At 44.3% G+C, this 21,901-nt stretch overlaps 1 protein-coding gene across 2 annotated transcripts; it reads right to left on the bottom strand.

Annotated features, from left to right (window-relative positions):
- Nucleotides 1–1,874: 1,874 nt before the first annotated feature.
- Nucleotides 1,875–21,665, bottom strand: LOC129736710 (protein mono-ADP-ribosyltransferase PARP14-like). 2 transcript variants are annotated; one of them, XM_055719488.1, is made up of 19 exons: nucleotides 21,449–21,665; nucleotides 21,263–21,369; nucleotides 21,137–21,170; nucleotides 20,223–20,297; nucleotides 19,281–19,478; nucleotides 17,988–18,275; nucleotides 15,932–16,168; nucleotides 12,776–15,024; nucleotides 11,187–11,420; nucleotides 10,690–10,911; nucleotides 9,396–9,486; nucleotides 8,316–8,465; nucleotides 7,734–7,796; nucleotides 6,564–6,731; nucleotides 5,504–5,710; nucleotides 4,811–5,404; nucleotides 3,533–3,678; nucleotides 2,827–3,001; nucleotides 1,875–2,628 (listed from the first exon to the last, which is right to left on the bottom strand). In XM_055719488.1, the coding sequence occupies exons 1-19, from the start codon at nucleotides 21,633–21,635 to the stop codon at nucleotides 2,339–2,341; spliced, it is 5,715 nt and encodes a 1,904-aa protein (XP_055575463.1). In that variant the 5' UTR covers nucleotides 21,636–21,665; the 3' UTR covers nucleotides 1,875–2,338. The 2 variants fall into 2 exon arrangements, with proteins under 2 accessions (XP_055575463.1, XP_055575464.1); XM_055719489.1 differs by lacking the exons at nucleotides 21,137–21,170; nucleotides 21,263–21,369; nucleotides 21,449–21,665 and having other exon boundaries at nucleotides 5,504–5,737; nucleotides 20,223–21,033.
- Nucleotides 21,666–21,901: the final 236 nt, after the last annotated feature.

Below are 21,901 nucleotides of genomic sequence, written 5' to 3' on the forward strand. Positions count from 1 at the left end.
GCGCGGCGCGGCGCGGCGGGGCGGGACGGGACGGGACGGGACGGGACGGCCCTTCCTGGCAAGCAGCGGAGCATAGCTAGGGGCGGGCGCTGCGCCGGGATCGGGCCCCCGCCTCTCCCGTCCCCGCCGCCGCCTGTGGCAGCGCCCCTGCCCCGGGGCGGCTCCCCGGGCCCGCCCGGCCCCCGCGCCCTCACGCCAGCGTCTCCTCAGGCGCCCGAAGCTGCCCCGGCGCCCCCGTCACGTTACAAAACGCCCCCGGCGCCCGGGAACGCGGCCCCTCGGACGCTTCCTCCTGCCCCAGCACCTTTCGGTCGCCACAAGCTGGTCTGGAGCGGCAGCGCCCTTTGCTCCTCGCCTGCCCAGGGCCCGGCGCTGCGGGTTCCCGCTCGCCGCTTGACGGCCCAGGCGCCTGTAACGCCAGCGCCGGTGAAGAACACCTCGGTGCCTGCCTCCCCGCCGGCCAGGCTGAGCCCCGCGGCGGCACCGTGCGAGGGGCAGGGGGCACCGGCCCGTACGGGCGGGCACAGGCGCTATGGATGGGTACAGGCAGCCTGGGCAGGTGCAGGCGGGTAAAGGCAGCCTGGGCAGGTACAGGCAGGTACAGGCAGCCTGGGCAGGTACAGGCAGCCTGGGCAGGTGCAGGCGGGTAAAGGCAGCCTGGGCAGGTACAGGCAGGTACAGGCAGCCTGGGCAGGTACAGGCAGATACAGGTAGCCTGGGCAGCTACAGGCGGGTACAGGCAGCCTGGGCAGGTACAGGCAGGTACAGGCAGCCTGGGCAGGTACAGGCGGGCACAGGCAGGCTGGGCAGGTGCAGGTGGGCACAGGCAGCCTGGGCAGGTACAGGTGGCTCAGGCAGGTACAAGCAGCCCAGGCAGGTACAGGCAGCCCAGGTGGGTACAGGCAGCCAGGGCAGGTACAGGCAGCCTGCCTGCTGCAGTGCAGCACCCCATGCCTCCCGCCACACTGATGGGCTGCTCACCATGCACATTTGGTACAGGGATTATGTTTATTCATTTCAAAAGGAAAACAATACTTCAGGCTCCCATGCCTGTATCTTGAGTTCAAGCACTAGAAACTCAACAGTCGGCACTTTGCAGCAGTTAGAAAACTGACGTAATCGAAAGCAGTAACGCCCAAAGTGAGCATTCCAGGACTACGGCAGCGGGAGCCATGGGATGGGGTGTGCACGTTCACTTTGTTTCATACCACATTTCCTAGAAAACACGCCCCTCGGCAATGTTTGCCCTGCGATGATTACTGATAACATGGACGCATCAACTCATGGTGAAACATTAAAGTAAAAGCAACCTAACAAAGTAAAGCAAATACTGGATACTTTTCTCTTAATCATCCAACCAGGCCAGTCAAAGCCGTTGCCTTCAGAGGAGCCAAGGGTTTTTAGAATTTAGAGGTGCTGCATGACTGCTTTTTCACTGGAAGATCTTACAGTATCTAAGGCTGAGAGGGGCATTTTGGTTTTTTTTAATTCTGTCAACACAGATGATGTTGCTTTGCTTCCCCACTCCCAGCCGGGAACTCTGAACTTCAGCTTGTTAATGATCACCCCTTTGAGATAACCTATTCATGTAAGCTGTAACAACCACTCCGCGCTTTTCTCTGCTCTGTTCATTTCCCCTTCAGATCACAGGAAGGTTGCTGGAGCTGGCGTATGACAACACCTTCCCAAAATTTACTTTCCTGTCTGAGGCTATAGATAAGGCAACTTCTATAACCTTCTGTAGAACCTTTGATTAACCTCCTAGGGAGGATTACTGTAATTAAACCCAAGCAAATCTATATTTGAGATGTCAAGTTCCTTGAAGTTCACCGGTTGAAAACAAATGTTTGGAGAGGTTTAGACAACACAAACCATTAACTATGATCGCTTCATTTATTGAAAACCACTGTATTGTAATTCACGATGCAGACTGTCATTTACAGCGTGTAAGAAGCCATCAGAAATGCAACATCGAGCGATCAGTGGCTGAAAGAAGATCCCTTTCAATCACCCACCAGCACTCCCTACTGTCTCCCACAACAAGGATGGCCGTAAGGCTGCACAGAAAGGCTAACGCAGTATAAAGGCTTGATAGACTTAATGTAAGAGCAGTTTTCAGTACAATATTGAGCTCAAGTGTTAAAAATGCTCAGCTATTCTGAGTGTAAACAAGCAGCCTATTTCAGTGCTATCAAAATTTGCCAGAAGTTGCTTAAATGTAAACAAGCTCCAAGAAATATTACAACTATTTGTTGTTTTCACTGTGCATTTTGTTTTAAGTTTTTCTGTCCCACACAAAGATTGAAAGACATATCAATCTTGGCTGCAATCAAAATGTTTATCTAGTGAAAGTGATAAGGTATTCTGGGTAAGCTTGAATGTCATTAAATATGATAAACATGGAGGGATGCTTCATATTATCAGTTGAACTATCAAACAGATCTATAGAGCTACTACTGCTTTTTGCTGCTGGAGTAATTGATCCTCTTGTCCCCTGAGAATATTCTCCAACAAGGACTCGAGCTAAGTACATGTACTTCTTCCCATTCGCATCTGGTTTAGAATAGGTGTCGCTGGCAGAATAGTTGGCGTTAACAGCAAAGTATGTTCCATTCCCAAAGTTTGCAGCTGTAATCAGAAAACCAAACATTTGTGAGCATTTCATTAGCAGCAATCACTTATCTGCCACCTTCAGAGCCTGTAAATCACTTGACAATTTAGCTTTTTATTTGCAACAGGGAGATACAGCCAAATAATTCTGCATACAAGGCAGGACTATATAGATGACATGGCTAGTCATTCAAATTGTTTTGAAATTCACATTACCGTGCATTCCAGCATAGCTCCGGTTAAATCCATAGTTGTTAATTAAGGTCAATGACTCCTTACTTGTCCCATGAAATAGAAGCCTCTCATTATTTTTGTTGCCGTTTTTGTTATCCATTTCACGCTTCTTTATTTGGTAGGTCTTCCAAAAAAATGGATTCTGCACCCTTTCAATCTGCCAAGTTTGAAAATAAGACAGAAAGGCAAATATTTTTCATGACAGCAGCCTACTTTCTATCAACAATTCAATCTGCTTCCGAGATTCTCCTCCTAGCTCCAATACATGTATACTAGATTATAAAATGTTAGCCAAATCACTCCAGACTGGCATAACAGACCAACAGAAGAACCTGCCTGACAGAAACACTCCATAAGAAACAATATAGGAGAATTTTACAGGTTGCTGGGGCATAGATGACACACCTACCTGCAAGCATGTGGCTTAAGTGACCAAATGCTGTGCTCTACTATAGCGAAAAGATTTTAAGAAAGAACACTCTCCCTTGGTGCTGAAGAAGCAGACGCTTAAGAGTTGTTCCAAATACCTTAACTTCAACATTACACTGATGATGATTCAAGTTAGTGACAGCAACAGACTTGTCCAGGTTCAGAAATCCCAGTGGAATTTATTTTTCCATTGTTACTGGTACTCTTCACCCACTTGCGGTCAAATAATTTATGCTTAGAAGTGATGATATCCTTTTACCTTTTCAATTTTTAATGACTGACAGGTACTCAGAAACTTTTCCTGCACATCTCTGTATTCTCTTGTCTCTGGTTTTAATTCCACTATTTTGAGTCGCTGGTTTTGCATATCATCCCACGTTGCCGGGAGCACTGTTGACTCTTGATCTGCACAAGAAACAATCGTATTTACCCAAATCCTCTGCTTAAAATGAAGGCATGCCCTGCCACAAACCCTTCCAAAAGCCCATACATCCAGCTTATCACTAGTGCCTACTGGTTTTTGTGTGTTCCACAGGTCTTTTACTAGAGGATTAGGGCATTGCAGTTTCTCGTTTGCCTCTGCACTGGCTATTAGTGTGCCTGAGTTGGTAGATCCTAGACAAATCTGCTCTTCACAGCTGAACAGGGATCCTTTGCAACATCTTTTACCAGTAGCCTCCCCTGCAAATCAAGTTTTCAAGGACAAGGAGCAAATGCACATTTACTGAGTAGTTAATTCTCATCATCTAGGAGACTAGGAGCAAAGCATCTGAACAAGGAAGGTTTTAAATAAAAAAGTTCAGGAATATACTATCTATCTGAAAAGCAGAAATCTTCCCTTTCTTCCTTTCTCTCTTTTCACGTGAGCCCTAGTATCTAGCTGTATTGTTGAATAGTAACACTGGCTGATGTGTATGCTATAGACATCCAGCACTATAGCCCCCCTCCATTAGAAGTGACATTTTCTGGTAAAAGAACAAAAAATAAAAACCTAAAAATATGTGCAGGAGTCATTACTAAGGCACCGGTAGCTGCACAGTTACTTAAACCCACCCTCTTTCAAGCATTAAGTGGACAAAAAAGTTGTTCCCATTAAGATATGAAATGTGGCCCTATAAAACTGAGTCATAGCAGAACAAATTAAAATAATACACTGGGAAAAGTCCTGTACAGATGAGTAAGAAAAAAGCAGCTACTTACATTGCAAAGGGCCAGAAGTAATTGGAAGAGGGTACATCTCAAGAACAGAAATGAGCTGAGATCTAGAACAACAACTGCTACTAACATCTAATTGTTGCTGGTAAGCCTGTTAAGAACCTCAGAATGCATTACCTACATCTCAAAAATATTTGAACAACTGCAGGATTCTTTTATTTTCATTTCCCAATTCAGTTCCTTTCTACATTCTCCAGAAATGGACCTACACAAAGCTCCTAACAATGTTTTGCATATTCTTACGATTTCTTACTCTTACGAGGCTGGATGCAACCTGGTTTTAACATGGGGAATGCCAGTCTGTCAGGATGCTTTTACTTACCTTCAGATTTATCAACACGTATAACGGGTATACGCTTCCCTTGGTCATCCACAGCATATCTAGCTTCTACATTCACTGTGTATTTTTTCTCATCAATAACAACTGGAACATCTTTCCGCTTTCTTATGAAAGCATTTTCCAAGTGCATATTTGTGAGACTATTGAAGGGCACATAGGAATCCTTTTCAAAATATTTCCACTCAATTAAGTTTTGTAAAAGTTCTGCCCTGAGCTCTTCCTGTTTAGCAGCTTTTACGCCATGGATCATTTCTTGGATAGCTGAATAAGCAATCCATACATCTTTCTCAAGACCTGAAATTTTAATAGAGGTACCATCCAAATGAAGAGCAATTTTTAGTTTCTTTTGTAGGGTACGCAGTTTCTCACTCTCTGCTTCACCAAAATGAACGATAGACTCATTTACGATTTCTGTTTGAAATTGCTCCTTTAAAATCGCACTCCTCAACCACTTTTCAGCTTCTTCCACTTTCTTTTTGTTTTCACCGCAGATCTGCACAACAGCCAGGTCAACCCTCTTTTCCAAAACTGCTTTGGTTTCTTCCTTTGGAGAACATTTGTCAGAGCTCCAGAATGCTACATTGAAACACACAAATGTTGTAATTAATATTAACAATCATCAGCTGGTGCTAAACATGTTGATCTAGAACCCATATTTAAGTAACATCTACTTACACTTTAACTTGGTTAGCAATGATTTGGCTCCTGTTTTAGCAGGACTTAGTCTTTTCTGCATGCTTCTATGGAACACATTCAGCAGATGTGGCTGAAAGATGACAACTTTAATGGTTTTCACAGAAGGAGCAGAGTTATTTCTTGCAAAATCAGTTACTGCGTCTATCATGTTGTCAGCTACTACAGCTGGATCACGGCCTGCCTCACCTGAAACAAGGTATATAACCATTTTGTCTTTAAAAAGCATTAATGACTGTTAGAAATGGTTAAAGTGTCTTTAATAGAACAGTTATGAACATACCCACAATCAGCTGGATCATAAATAGGTCAGAAACAACTTCAGGCTAGCAATTAGGAAAGGTTTCTATTTATCAGGAAAAGGATGTTTGAGACCACCTTTCCAGCAAGGGAAAAATGGAATATTTTTTTTTTGACATGGCAACTGATCAGGTTATGGTGTAGGTGATATGACTTGGTTACTTAATATGCCAGTGGCCAACTCTTCACTCAAAAAGCGAGTCTAGTTTTATTCATGCAAGAGGTCCCTGCATGCATGGAGATCAGTTCTGGATTCTCTGACTAGAGATTTCTACTGAACTAACTGAAAATAACAATAGAAGAAAATGGGACAATCTGGCATTTTTGGCAAGTTCACATTCCATCCGTATCAACCCTACTTGTGTGGCTGCCAGCCGGAGCGGCATCATCTACTGATTTCAGCAATGGACAGGTAGCTCCTTGGACATTCTCCAATGAGCTGCCTGCACATACTAGGCTGCTGTGACAAATATTTACAGTCCTTCAGCAAGTACAGACATACCTTTCATTCCCTGTTATCAAGGAAGCGTCAGCTCTAGAACACTCGTACTCTACATACGAGCTGACTGCAAGGAGCAAAGCTTTCTAGGTCTTCATAAGCTTCTAATAGCAGTTTTCAAGTCTGCGGTTTCTGAATATATTTTCATCAAATAACCCCTCCAGATAAATTAAACTCATCACTTGTGCCCTGAGATCAGCAGAATCACGTGACCTGAGCCCCTTTTGAAAGGGAGACACAGACCTGTTCCAATTGCTGGGAAGGTGACAGAGGTATACTGCTGTAATTCACACTCCTGAAGCACTTTGGAGACTAGCGCCTTGATATCATCTTGGGCAACAACATGGATTATTTTTTTGCATGGCAGACTTCCTGCTTGGGTGGTGATACAGCTCTTGTTAGATTGTGAGGCTGAAACATAAGTAGGAGAATGTAATCAATCAAAAATTATCCACAATACAGATATGTACTAATCCTCATTAAGAGATAATAAATGATGACAGATATGCCCCAGGATACGCTTCAAGTGTCCTACAAATTGTACCAGCCCCCCTCTCTGTTTTCACTTTCAAGGCACAAAGATTTGTTTTATATCTGTCAAATAGTTGCTTCATTTGTCAAATTTTGTGTGTGCTTTTATTTGTCAAGTTTGCTCTGCGGACTTGGAGAACTTAATGCAGACTAGTACTACACTCTGTCTTCATAAACACACAAGCATGCCACCTAGCCTGAATTACTCTCTTGGTCTGTGCAACAGAAGTTTAACTTATCTCCTCCACATAATTCTTTTCCTTTGGGTGGTCTTACAAGCTGAGCTCTACACCAACATCTTTCCTACTTCCCTTATTTTGTGGGGTTTTAAACTACACGTGTGTCCATCCCTACTCCCTGTCTATTATATTTTCTGTTCACTAGCTGAATTTGGTCTACAATTAAATGCCTCTTCTAAGGCAGGAACCCAACTTCACTAGTTTTCCCTCTCGGTCACACAGAGGATGCGGTAGTGGGTTCTTAGTTAAGCCAACAGCAAACATTTTCTCACTCTGGAATGACAAAATGAGTTGCAGGTAGTAGACAGTTGCTTCCAGTGAGGTACGGCTTCTCTATCGAGATTTCTGCCAACATTAACCCTTGCTCATGGCTGTGTTTGATGTAGACTCAATTAGGTTTTAGCATGCAAAGCTTTATTGGAATAAGACGATCCAATATCAAATAGATTTAGTTCTTTATATATGCTTAGAAGCTCTGTTCTTGAAGATTTTTCTTCTCCTTTCCACATTAACTGATTAAAAACTAGCTGACATAACAGTGCATAATACAGATGGATGTACAGTAGGTACTGAGAGTATTCCAACAGATTCTCTGCCATGCACGAACACCTTCAGAAAGGAGGTCAGAAATGTTGTACCATACCTAGTTGAGCACATTCATCTTCAACTGCTTTTCCAGCACCATTCAGAATGGCTTTAGAGACACCTTAAATGAGAAGAGGCAGACCTGTTACTACTGTTACTACTATTAGTGCCATTAAAGTCCCATCTGAGGCAGAATTGTGTACCACATAATATCTAAAATATCTCAGTCCTGATAACAGTAAAGGTTATCATTGCAAAGCTCTGTTGCCTGAATTTTAGGCTTATGCTTTTCAATTCACAGTGATGTCTAATGTACCTAAGAAGCTTCACCAAGGTCAAAACCTCATTGAGGTTTGTCTTCTCCTTTAGTCCAAGAAGTGTTCTATTAAAAGATTCTGTGAAAAAGATTATTTTTCCCTTTCTGTAAGAGTCTTAAAACAGGCCACCCTGGAACATAGATTAACAAGAAAAGGAAAGTTTCAGACACTTCCTAATTGAACCTTTGTACCCTAAGAAGCAAAACTGAGACTAGACCATGAAACAAAAGGGTTTGAAACATTGAAAAAAATACTTCCTGCTCTCTTTATCCAGCCCTTCCAACCACACATACTGTTTTCACACGTAATACTGACTAAAATACCTGTTTTGAGGCTGAAGGTTTGGTTTGTTATGTTTACAATGACATCTCCCTCTTCCTTGGTAATATCGCCTTCTGCCACCCGGAACACGATGGAGCCAATCGTCATTTCATATACATTCTGTGCTGGGGTTGAAGAGGTACCAAAGAAAGCTGCAGGAAAGAAATACAGACCCTGAGCAGGAGACAATGAGGTAAGAGATAAGGACCTTGCTCATGGGTACAAAGCTTACAGAGACCACAGTTTGACTTCAGACTCAGCCTGTGAAGAGGGCTGCCTGCCACGTTAACTGAAAATCATTCCTTCTCACAGGAGTCTCTTATCAAACTTCACCTGTTCCCATCGTTGCTATTCATGCTGAGATGGCAGAAAAATCTTTATTTGCTGCACACCTGGTATACAGACACTACTATGTGACCTTTTACTGTATAAGCCTTTTTGAAACTCCAAGGTAAGAGAGCAGTAAACTTTCCAAGTCTCATTGCCTTGCTCCTCTGTCTCCCAGCATTTTTAGGCAGGTTCTCTACTGCGTGACAGGAACTTTTTACCTATGCATTATTTGTAAAAACTTGATTAAGTATTCCACACATCACTTACGATAACAGCAAAGATGTTTCACTTTGGTTTTTGTTACTCATCCCAACATGTACAAGACTTAAGAGTATTCCAAAGAGGTCACTTTAAGACATATAACCAGGAACCCACCTGCCTTCCCAGGAAACGGGGAGACATTGACCTGTTCGTGACCTAATCAAGTACTGCAGCAATAAAAGAAAAAGCCTTACTTGTGCTCTTGGCACATGGTAGCTTCTGCTGTTCTGATTTGTAGGGGCACCATCCCGATAACGAATCACAGATATATTTTTTGCTTAGCATTTCCAACACTGCTTCAGACATGACAGACACTCAGCCAGAAAATACTATATACTGCCTCTACAGCAGCCACTGACTGCTACACGGACCTTGGGAATGACATGCTCACCAAACAAATATCTAAACTTGTATCATGAATGCAATCCATGGAATATTTAAAAGAATACAAAAATCCACTAGGCACACAACTGCTATGAAAAAAAGTTCACCTGTGCCTTGGCTAGCTTTATTTGGAGAAGTCTTCTGCACTTCAACATCTACAGCATTTCCACACCTGTTCTCAAGTTCAGCTGCAAATTCCTAGAGAAGAAAGTTACAGTCAACCCCTGTAGAAGTCTTTAGATTACACCAGGGGTCCTCAAACTATGGCCCATGGGCTGGATACGGCCCCCCAGGGTCCTCAATCTGAACCCCAGACCCCCCCTGCTGCCCCCTCAGCCCCCGCCGGGGGTTGGGGGGGAAACCAAGCAGCCGCAGATGACTGCTTGCCACTTCATCTGCGCGCCGGCCCCCTGGTTAAAAAGTTTGAGGACCCCTGGATTACACAGTAGAAATAAAGGTCTGACAATTTAAAAAAGAAAAAAAAAAAAATCAGAAAGAGCTCAATGCAAATTACTTCATATCCTCTGCATAGTGCTGATGGCAAGTCTGGGCATACTTGTTCTCAGAGAGCAAGGTTATTCAGAATGAGCAACAGCCAGAATTAAGTCAAAGCCCTAGTTATAATTGCAGAGGGATACAGTAACAGAGGCATCTTTACATTGAGGGGCTAGTTTACTCTCGAACCCAAGTCTTCCAGCTGATGCCACCTTTATCTATGCACAATAGCTCAGACCTTGGCATCGTAACTTCCAAGTTTGGCTTTTCAAACCGTATTAGCTGTTGCACAAAACAGAAGTCAACAGATGCAGAAACACTTATTTGGACGTTAATTCACAGTGTGACTGCTCTCTTTTGAAAGATTCATGTGTGAAGTAACTTGAGCATGGATACAGAAAAATCTGTGCTATCGTGACACTGAAGAAAGGAGGATGCAGAATACTGATATGCTTCTACTGGAGAAGTCTACCAGCACAGCAATCCTAGCATAATTATTCTTCCTAAACAGACACTAGCACTCTATTGAAAGCACTCCTTTTTCCAAGAGTGAAGGCATCTATGCAGGAGCTGCAGCGAATTTATCTGTAGGCAAGACCTATATAACTGAAGAATTAGGTGAGTTCATAAGAGAAAGAGTAATTGCAATTTCATCTGTATTATTGCCAGGGAACAGAAAAGGACAGGAAGGGAGCAGGGCTGTCCAGGACAGGCTGGAGACCACAAGGGGTAGAACCAAAAAGAGAACTTTCAGTACAGACAAGGGAGACTACCAGCAAACTACTTCTTTAGTATAGGAACAAGCACTCCATGGATTCCTTGGAGATCACCAGATAGCCAAGTACCATGACATAGACCCAAATAAACCAGCATATAATAGAGACAGAAAAAACCACGGTAACTCACCTGAATATTAGCTGTGTCTTTTGGATGCAATAGAAAGTGAACTTCCTCGAGAGAATTTACTCCATTTTTACTACTGAATTCAAACACTTTGTCAAACAGTAATTTAGCAACAACAGACCTTGGGAATCCTAAATTCCCTGTCCCAATTGCTGGGAAAGTAATTGACTTCAAAGATAGTTCCTCAGCAATCTCCAGGCATTTTATGATGATGTCGCCCAAGACCTGTAAAGCACAATTACTTTTTTCAGTTACTGAAAGTAATTTTATTTCCAGCATGTGCAACATAGCACTTTCCTTTTTAGCTATCTCTTGGTATTAAGATACAATAATCGCATACATCACAAGGAATGTATTAGTCAAGAAAGGTTCAGCCACACAGTTAAAAAGGAACAGGCCAAACTCTCATCTCTTATGACACTGTCCCCCATTGCAAGGGGAAAGTGGCATTAAACCCACTATAAAGCTCAATCAAATTAGGAAAATAAAAACCCTTGTACCTTTGAAGATGTGCGTCTCTGGGACCATGCAGGTACGACAGCATGAAGCACAACACTGCAACTCAGATCATAACCTTCTGTTTTCAACACAGAGCCTTCCTCAGGTGTTTTTGCTAGGCCTTCCTCTTCCAAGCCCATCTGAAGCATCGGTCCTGCCTTGCTTAGCAAAGCTTTAGCAAGCGGCCCTTTATCAAGCTGGAGATCTCTGGCAACACTGATGACAACAATGTCTGTCTGAAACACACGCAAGCAAGAACTCTAGCTTTTAAGTATCAAATTTAAATTTTGCACTGGTTAATCAGATACAGCCTGCCTGCTGATTTACAAAGTAAATATTTTGGGACAGTCACCTGAAAGCAAACCAGAAGTTATTCTCAATTCTATTATCCAGAGCCTGCCCAAAGCAACACAAAAGCCGAGTTAACAGCAAAGCTCAATTCAACCCAACAGGAGAAAGTTAAATTCTGCGTTCCTGGTCTATTTGTTCTACCTCCATTTGAAAAACATTTATGCAAGTCCACTCTTCAAGAGAAGCCTGCAGAGCAAAAATCTCTGTTCACTGAGGTAAGCAGGACCTCCCATGCATGATTGGTCTTGAGAAAAGGGAAAAGCTGAAGACAAACAAGACTGGAGGAAAGCTAAGGTGAAAAAAAGTGAGAAAAGCAGTAACTTACAAGGGAGAGAAGTACAAAGGGCTATTAACATTGTGTCAAGCACTATATTGAGCTCCTCAGGAAAGAATATACACTTTAACGTCTACTCTGCCCTGGCCAACTAGAGAAGCCACACGCACAAGCTGTGGGAGGCATCCACTCCTGAAAGGATTTGCTGGCCACTACAGAAAAGGTTCTGAAAGGAGTTGCTTCCACTATCAGTGATCCCAGTAAGGTAGCTATCAGCCAGCTAATGACAACTCAATACCAAAGGCAAATGGAAATCAGCGAGTGAAGTTCGTTCTCCACAGGAAATGCAATAGGAACCGAACGTTCCGTACCAGTGTTCACCACAACATAATGAATAACAGCTCCCCAGATCAACAGCCTACAGATGGAGGGAGAACCAGGCTGCCTGTGGGCCCAGGGCTCACATGTGCATGTCTGTGTTGCCTTGGGACACAGTGGACCTGGAAGCAGCCCAGCCACTCTCACACAGCAGCGTACTCACATTAACCAACACCGAGCACCCTCTTTTGCTTTTGCGCTAGTACCACACTCTTGTACTCAGGATTTCTAGGAAGGTCAATGCTGCATGCAGCCAGTTCCTGCCCAGCAAGGTAGGGTTGGGGGATTTGGAGCCCAGAAAATTCCTGCTGACCCTAGTTGTTTCTGCTTAAACTGTAATGCACCGTGTACCACGGGGGATCTGTGTGCCTGTCAGTACATAACAAAATGCAATGCTGCACAGCCATCTGTACCTACCATGTAAGATAGTCACCTAATAGCAAATATTATCCGCAGTGATAGCCAATTTCAGTAACTTATCAAACACCTCACATTTGGTTTTGTTTTTTAAAGAAACAAATGCAAAACCAAAAACCAACCAAAAACCCCCACTTGACATTTTAAAAACAAGTAATTTAAAACACTTACTGTAGCATCTTCAATGCTTCCTTTTCTCAGCATGATGTTGAGGCCCTCCTCAGTTGTTACCAATGGGAAGTTCTTGCTATTTTGAGAAATTTTCCTTTTCCTAGGCTGATGAACTATACTGTCCTGATGCAGTGACTTGTAGGAAGAGTAATTTGAAAACACTTCTCTCAGTGCCTTGCTGAATGCCCGAATGTTATCCTGTGCAACATCCACAAGATGAATCTCCTTCAAGCTGCTGTCCCCCATGGATTCTTCCAAGGTCTCCTTGACGGAGGATACAATCGAATACGTACACAGCTCCCGTGGGAAGCCAAAAATCCCTCCACTTATAGCAGGGAGAGCTATGGAGCGATGATTGTATGTTTCAGCCAGTTGCAGACTTTTCTTCACTGTCTTTCTTAACAAGAACACGCACTTCTCTGCTTCATCCTTCCTCCACCTGGGACCAACAGCATGAATGATGTTCTTGCAGGGGAGTTTCCCAGGGCCCGTGATAACTGCACACCCAGGCTGCAAACTCCCGTTCTTCTTCACCAGCTCGTCACACTCCTGTTGCAGTTCTGGACCAGCCGCTTTTAACAGTGCCTCAGCAAGGCCACCGATGTGTTTTAAGTCCTCATTAGATGCATTTACCACAACATCAACAGGATAAGTGCACAAGTCAGCTTTATAAACAGCTATTACAATTCCACCTATGGTCACTTGAGTATAGGACTTGCCTGTATTACTATTTTCTTGCTGTTCTTCCAGTTGTTCTGACTGCTCTTCCAGCCTGATTAGACACTTAAATTCTTGTTTCACACTGGCAGCAAAAAAGGGTTCTCGCTCTTTGAAATATGACTCGGCTCCTGGCTCTCTAATTACCACACGATTAAAATGCAGGCCAGACAGAATTTCCTCAACTAAGGTGACTCCCTTCAGCACTTCTCTTCTCGGCCCACTCAAGGATATAACTCTATGTTTTTTCTGTGTGCTAAAGTCAACTTTCACACCTTTATTCTGTAAGTCACCCCAAACACTGGTCTTCTCTGTCTCAAAAAACATTATGACCACCGTGGGCTTTCCACCAATGACCTTTTGTACTTGCGTGTTTTCATCTACAAAGTTATGAAGTTCTTCAAAGGCTTTTGCTACAGCTTGAGAACAACCAGCAATAATGACCTGACTCTCTACCTGAGTGACTATTACAGCTTCATTAGAGCAATTTCTCTTGGTAAGCATCCTCCATTCCTTCTTCTGGAGGACTGATTCATCCTCTAAAGTAATGCTTTTGTAGTCCAGTTCCTTCTTTATTTCTTCTTCTGCTTTTAGGAGATCTTCAGGAGCACTCCCTTTCAAGATGACACCTTCTGTGTCAAGCTCATAAAAGGCACTGATTTGTTTTGACATAAACAGGCTCTGTGACAGGGTTTCATTATCAATTTGCTCTAAAAACTGGAAAATATGGGGGTGGATATTGACTGTTTTCTTTGCCATTTTGCGTATATTATCTAATATTTCCCCTTTTACTTTATAGACTTCCTCAGGCACTCCACGTAGGTTAATTACCTTCTGCAAATGATCAGGAGTCATCCGCAGGGCTGGGAACTCCTTATGAATTTTTTCTTCAAGACCAGTACTCTGTAAAATTGCAAACTCCCCTGCACTCATTACCACTATTTCTTCAGTTCTTTGCTTTTCTCTTTCAATTTCTTTGGTGGCCTTTTCTATTAGAAACTTCAGTTCTTGTTCAACATTATTCACAACTTCTTTTTCACCTACTAAAACAAGTAAATCCTTCGAAATATATGGCATTATCAGAACTTCATCGTGGGTAAAGCTGTTTCTAATGGCTTCCCACACCTCTGAACTTACTTGACATTCTATTGCTTTGTACTTCGATATGCTATGTGAAAATGCGGTGCAAACATTTTCATTCCATGTCTTGATCAATCGAGTTGCTAATCTCTTCTGCTCAGACAAAGTAGCTGAAGGATGCAAAGTAACTTTTGGGTCTGCACAGTGGGGTTCAGGCCACGTTAGCACACAATTACACTTTGCCATTTCACAACTTATTGCCTCAATTATCTTATTATTTCTCTGCAAGTAACACCAGATATACGGATCCAGAGACACCATAATTGGATCTGGATTCTTTATTTGTGGCCCTTCCTTTCCATATAAAGCTGTTCCCAGTGAGATGTAGTAAGGATAGACAGAGATTGGTGTTTTGTTGAGTAAATGCTGCTTTGCCAAGATATTGGTTACATCTAAAACAAACAAACAAAACCCCAAACAATTAATGCTAGCACTTAAAACCAAAGATTTGCTTTTTTAAATCTTTAGTTTCTACATAGTAACATCTATTATGTCTAAGGAGAGGTTTACATGCATTTTCCCCCCTTCCTAGGTAGAAATAATTCCAAATTATTGAAGAGTTACTGGTTTTAAATGCCAAAAACTAAGTTAGAGAGAGACAGTTAAGAGTCAGCACTGTCCACATCCAGGAACAGGTATGCACAGCATTGTCTCTGCCCCCACTTCTGTTGTATGCTGTACTTGAAGTGCCCAGCTCAGCAGTTATTTGGGCTATTACTCAGCAATATCAAATCACAGCTCCTCTGCTTCCCCCAAAAATACCATCTATTTTCTTCAACTTCCTTTCAGCCCTTCCCTTCACTGCAATGCCTCCAGCATCTCGCCGTCCTCCACCTTGCACAGATGCTCAAGTTTCTGTCACTGGCTGGACAAGGCACAGCACCTGCTCTCTGGCCAAAAAGCTGTCCAAGGAATTGTCCTCAGATGAGCCAGACAGCACACACTGCCATGGGGCAGCTGGTGCTGAAGTGGGGGGGTGGGGGTGGGTGTGGGGAAAAAAAAAAAGTCTCCCATGCTATGTGGGGCTGTGCTTTCTCTATTGAACTCAAACTGTAAATTGAACTTTGTAAGGAGCAAGGCCTGGGTGAAGTAAACTGTGCATGAAAAGGAAAAAATTCTACGCTTCATGTCCAGCCAGTCCAACACTTAAGCTTGCACTCCAGTTAGCAGAGACCCGATGACAAAGCACCAGATCTGCTGCTATATTAGGGCAAAGTAGGCATTTCTCTAGAAAATCCACATTTTGATCTTTAAGTGAAAGGATCTCAAAGAATTAAAGGCTTTGAATTTCTGCATTACCTTTATGGTCACTGAATGTAATGATAGCTGCATCTTCATCAGGCAGCTGCTGAACATCCACCACTTGTGCACCTCCATTCTTCTTATTTTCAAAGTAGATGGTTATATAGTCACTGGGTGTGTTAGGTGGTATATTTTCAGCCCTAATGCTTTTTGTTAGCTCAAGGCACCGTGCAGTAATATTTTGTTGCTTTGCTCTGTGGTTTTCATTAAGCATTTTTGCAAATTCCCCTACAGCTAGAAAGAGAAGGGAGAAGAAAACAAAAACCCACAAGATCAAACTAGTAGCTCACTTTTCTACTGTGATGTTAGCAGAGTATTGCTGTGCATGTTGACTAAAGCACTGAATTACAAACCATCTGTCAACTCAGAGGTGCCCACAAAGATACTTCCTTCCACATATTCAGCATCTGTCACCTAGTATTCACCACGTGGCTGATCGCAATTGTTGACTACACCCACCATAGCCAGAATTTTTCACTAGTTTTCCTACCGAGTAGCACTGGGTCTCTTTAACCCCAAAGGAAAACAAGATCAGGTTAATTTTCGTGCTATGGCTTTATACACAACTAGACATGATTCAACAGTTCAAATTTTGATCCTTTCAGTTTTATGATAAACACAGTCTATTTTCAGCTATTTCCCCCCTTGTTATCATCACAGGGAAAGATAATCAAGTTATTTTTATGTTTGTCAGGCAAACACACCATTAAGTTTTTAAAGAATCTACTTACTTCCTAAAGGCTACAACAAAAATTTGGGACTGGACCACGATATGAGGCACAAACAATTTCTATAGCAGAGAACTAAAAATGTTTTTAGTTTAGTTATACCACAGACTAAACCCTTCACAACTTTAAGATTTCTGAGCAACTTAATTCTTACATGTTACTAGTAATACAGTTATTCCCACAAAGCTGATTCAAAGCAGCACATAACTTGTTTTCACCGTGTTCTACCTTCTAATGAAATATACAATTTTTCCACACAGAAGGCAGAATTCTCTTTTCTTTCCTATCCCACCTCCTCACCTAGAATCAAGTACACATAAAATCACCTTGTCCTTAAAAGAACTCAAAGAATCCTGGAGCCAGTTCACCGCTGTCAGTTTAATTGAGTTCTCCTGGTAACGCAGTGCTGTTATTTCTACACCACCAGCTATGGCACTGGCTTACACTGTTTCTGAATCTGGTCTTATCACACCACTTACTGTTGCCCATGTCATGGGATGGAATTCATTAATAATATCAACCGTAAGTCAACCAGGAAGTCACCCCAACCTCTCACTGGTGAGAAGTAGGAGCAGACACCTCTCCATCACCTGCAAGATGCTTTTGTCATCAATCGCTACTAAGGCAGAAGAGGAAGTGTATGGTATCGAACACACTAAAAAAATCACAGTGGGCACACAGTAGCTTAACAGCTGCAACATCAGGCAAAGCATATGGTGTTAATTCCACACTTCACAGAGCTGTCACTCTGCATAAGGACAAGTGGACTTGCCTCGGCATCCCAGGGTCCATTCAGCCTAGAATCCTGTTTCCAGCAATGGCCACAGCAGGTATCAGAGAACAGCTGTAAGATGCTGCTGCTTCCCTACTCCTCTACCAGCCTCCACTCTATTACAGCAGATATCCCAACTCTGATGCAGTCCATTTAAAAACCTCAAAAAGCTCTCTTCCACATACTTGTTCAATTTTCCCTCAAATCCATAGAAACGTACTACACATGTAAGATCTTTTGATAAAGGCTCTCCTTGCCATTGATCTGTTCTAAGGCAGGATATATCCTTTTGTTGCTTGTATAGTCACAGGTTTTTTTAGTCCTACCTCTTTTGTTCACTACTGAAATCAGAGCTAGCCCTCTTCTGACCTACCTTTTATCTGTAAGGTTTAGAGGCCAGTGTTTGTCATTAACTTTAGTAGAGTAAATCCTCATTTAAAATGTAGTATTAGATTAAACCTTAAACCTATGACAGAAAGCATTCCTGCTTAGTCTTTCTCACACACAACCAAGCAACTAATAAGAAAGATCCACAACTCTGACTCCTTCTTACCAGTATTCCCAGTAAAAGAAACCACAGCAGCATGTATTTCAGGTATCATTTCTACACTGAAGTCACCATCATCCTCTGACAAGCCACTGATGTTCTCTACCAGCATAATTAACATGCAATCTTTTACTGTCTCCTGCACATTTTCAAGCACAAATACGGTGGAAGGCAGGGATCCTTGGGAGTCCTCCACTTGGCACGGCTCCTGGGGAGTCTCCACTTGCCATGGCTCCACAAACAGATCAATTTTCTTCACTGAGTGATGCTTCCTCTGCAAAACTTCTTGGGCATCTAGTTCCACAGGAGAACAAATGTGAACTTCCCTTCCCATCATAGCAGAGCAACATGTTAAATTACACTCTACTTTAAAAAATCTTGCCAGATGTATTTTCTTGTATCACAGAATAAACAGAAATAAGGCAAAACTACATCAGAAGTTAGAGTAGCTTTTATCCTGACCCTATGATCTAGATGTCCTCAGCCTCCTCAAAGGAAAACAAAAAAAAAAAAAATTACTTGTTGAGGTAAGCACTACCTCCTTCAAGTGCAAGGAACTGTTCTCCAGATTAGTAACATCTAATAAATAGCAAACAAAGAAAGGGTTTTCCATCCTGTTTACCCTGAGTATTTAACAATTATTTAAACTACGTAACTATATTTGACTATGTTAAATATTTAACTGTTTTTCCTGAATAAACAGTTTCCTCTTTTTGCATATCTCCTTCGCACTCTAACAAGCAGTGAACGGCACTTAGGGTAAAGGAAAACATTAGAGAACTGCAGATAAATTGAGGCTACTTTAAAATAACTTTCTCCACAGAGGTAAGCATTCACCTCTCTGTCTTACAAATACGTAATATTTACCATCTCTCCTCCTCCCAGTCTCCAAAATCCTGGCAATTGAAATTAATATGAAAGAAAATACAACAACATAATATTTAGCCATGAACTGCAGTTAATATTTTACTACTGTTTATCCAATCTCCTGAACTAGAATTAAAGACTACTTATTCTGCAGCGCTCCTGACATCACTTCTCCTGCATTATTCTCTGTGAGCCTTGATCAAGCATTTGGGAAAGGTCTAGAGAACCACTTCTTTCCCCAGGGGTTATTATGAACATTGTCAGAAACCCACATCTGCATCAGACAGACAGGCTCCTTTTACGTCCTGTCACTCTTTGTGACTAACATGCCACTTCTGCTCAAGCAATGCTCACAGAGAGACCCAGCACCAGCAAAGGCCTATTTTTAAAAGGGAGCCTCAGTAATGTAACACCCATAAGATACAATCATACCTTCCTCATCCTGAAAGCTGATGATCATTTGCTGATCCTTTTTGACATAGGACTCGATGGCCCCCCCACCAGACTTCTTTTTATTTTCAAAGTACATTTCCACAATCTCATCTTCTATTTCCTCCCCAGAAGCAGTGGTTACTACTATGACAGATTTCCTAGGGGTTGCTTTTTTCGCTTCCGATTTCTCACATGATTCTGAAATGAAAGATCACACCATAATGCGTTTGGCAAAAGTTAAGAAAAAACCCAAGCTTATTATCTTCCAAGCTTTCACATTACTTTTGTTCAAATCACAGATAAGATCAGGGAAAAGAACATGCAAATAAACAGTAACTCAGGTGTTGTTTTTTTCCACAACAGCCTTTAAATCAGAAACAAGCTGAGCATATCACTAACGTGAGTTGTTGCATCAATAGACGAAGAGAAAAGTCTTCCATTCACCACCAGGCAAGGGCAGCAGAAATAATGGCTATGAAAGCTTCTTCACACAGCCATGATGAGGAGAACCATCACTCTTCTGCCTGTACAACCCCTCCATTCACATCCAGTCATTGCTGTGGGCCACCACAGGTCTACACACACTGGCTGCCACAGAGCTCAGGTGTACCTGGGGTACACAGCTACTGATGTTCTACCACAGGTCACCCCGGTGGGGTTGGTGGCAGCTGGGACAGCCCTACCCAGAACAAAGGTCAGCATTCACTGCATACCCTCCCTAAGGAATATGCCTTGAGGCAGCCAGTGAAGTGCAGAGTTTCCTAAAGGGACTCATACAAAGAAAAGAATTACTTATTTTAGCCTGAGAGCATGATTTCAACACTACATTAGACAAACACCACAAGCCACCCAGGTGACCGAGGCACTATCGCAGCATAAAGGTCAACAAAAACCAGGGAAGCAAGAACACAGTGGTTTCTGCTTGATAAGTGGCACACCTACCTGTATTCTCCTGCTGAGCCCACACAGAAGCCTCTTTATCCTGGCTGGTGGGAAGAGACACCTGGGGTTCACTAACTAGAGATAAATGACAAGGATTTCACAGTTACTGGGTACTTCAGGAAGAAAAAGGTCACGCTCTTGCAGACCCAAGAGCTAACACAGCTTGAATTTAGTTTTATTTGACACCGACTGAATCACAGACTTCCATACATTCCTTTTGTTAAACCATGTGTTGAAAGTGGTTACAGAAACTCTCTTTAAGCTCAAGAAGCCTCAGGCATCACATTAAAAAACAAACCATCACATAGCCATGCTGTGTGAAGCGCTGCGAGCAGGTCCTCCCACACATTCCCGCACTATCCTCAGGTAAAAGGTAAAAATGCGCCATCGAACAAGAGACCGGTCGCGCCTCTAGTCACCAGGCACCGCTGTGAAAGCGTCCCTCATGCTGTATCCTGACTCCGCGCATCATCTCCACCTGCCAGTTTAAAACGTGGTGGAGCACAGCTGCATCGGAAAACAAAAGATAACAGTACCGTCTGCCAAACCGCTTTTCTGTGCCCTCGATCTTCGCCTGCCCACCACCCCCAAAGCAGAACGCATGCCATGGCAGCTGGAACACAACCTGCCCCGAACGTTAGCTCGTTCAGTTTTAAGCATGCCTTGGAGTTTACTTGAGGGCTGTGCTTTGTCAACGAGGTTAAACTTTGTGGTTTCAAACAGGAAGTGGAATGCTGGAGAGCGGGGAAAAAAGGGGAAAAGAGTTCACAGCTCAATGGCAGCCTGGACAAGCACTCGAGGAGCAGCCTGCCGCGCCCCCGGCCCCCGCCGCCTCCCCGCGGCCCCTTCCCGGGCTAGCGGCAGCTGCGGGCGGGCCGCCCCCAGCCCCGACCCCGGCCCCCCGCCGCCCCTACCTGGCTCCGCCGCCCCGCCGGCGTGTCCCACCTCCTGGAAGCGGAACAGAGAGGAGAGCGGTGACCCACGGCCGCGGGCAGCCACGGCCCCGCTCGCCCGGCCCTCCCCGCCCAGCGCCGCCTCACCTGCGCCGGGCCGCCGCCCGCGGGCAGCTCGGTGACGAGCAGCGACAGCCGCCCTCTGGGCCCCCAGTCGAGCTCATGGACCCGCCGGTCGAGCACCCGCCGCCGCACTGTCAACACGACAGGCACCGGTGAGGGGAGGGCGCCGGCCACCCCCCGCGCCCCCCTCACCGCGCCCCGGCCGCTCACCCTCGGGGTGGGCGAAGCAGACGAGGAGGTGCCCGGGGCCGGCCCGCAGCTCGCACTCGCCGCCGCCCGAGCGCTTCTGGCTCTGGAAGTAGCAGAGCAGCTTCTTCCTCAGGGCGGGCGGCGGCCCGGCGGCGCCCCAGTCGCCGCGCACCAGCAGCGGGAAGGCGCCCGGCCGCTGCCCCGCCATGGCCGCCTCCCCGTCTGCCGCTACCCCGGCGCTTTCGGTTTCATTTCTTCCGCGAGAGCGGCGGCGCTGGCCGGGCCCGCCCCCGGTGCCGCCTCCCCGGGCAGGGCGTGGGGCACGGCGGGCCGGGGCACAGGCAGCGCGGCCCCCACGGCGCCGGTGTTAGAGGCGCGGGTGGGCGCAGCGGGCGAGCGTACCACGGCTGGGCAGCGGGTAACGCTCGCTCGGGCACTGTTACCCTCTCAGATCGAGTCGTGATGCAAAATCAA

Source organism: Falco cherrug, chromosome 8 (assembly GCF_023634085.1).
Source record: "Falco cherrug isolate bFalChe1 chromosome 8, bFalChe1.pri, whole genome shotgun sequence".
NCBI classification, from domain to species: domain Eukaryota; kingdom Metazoa; phylum Chordata; class Aves; order Falconiformes; family Falconidae; genus Falco; species Falco cherrug.

Coding starts and splice junctions, on each gene's coding strand:
- LOC129736710 (XM_055719488.1), bottom strand. CDS start 21,635: ATGGCGGGGCAGCGGCCGGGCGCCTTCCCGCTGCTGGTGCGCGGCGAC. Junction 15,025..15,931: donor TACATTCAGTGACCATAAAG/GTAATGCAGAAA, acceptor TGTTTGTTTTAG/ATGTAACCAATATCTTGGCA. Junction 3,679..4,810: donor ACGTGTTGATAAATCTGAAG/GTAAGTAAAAGC, acceptor TTTCTTGTGCAG/ATCAAGAGTCAACAGTGCTC.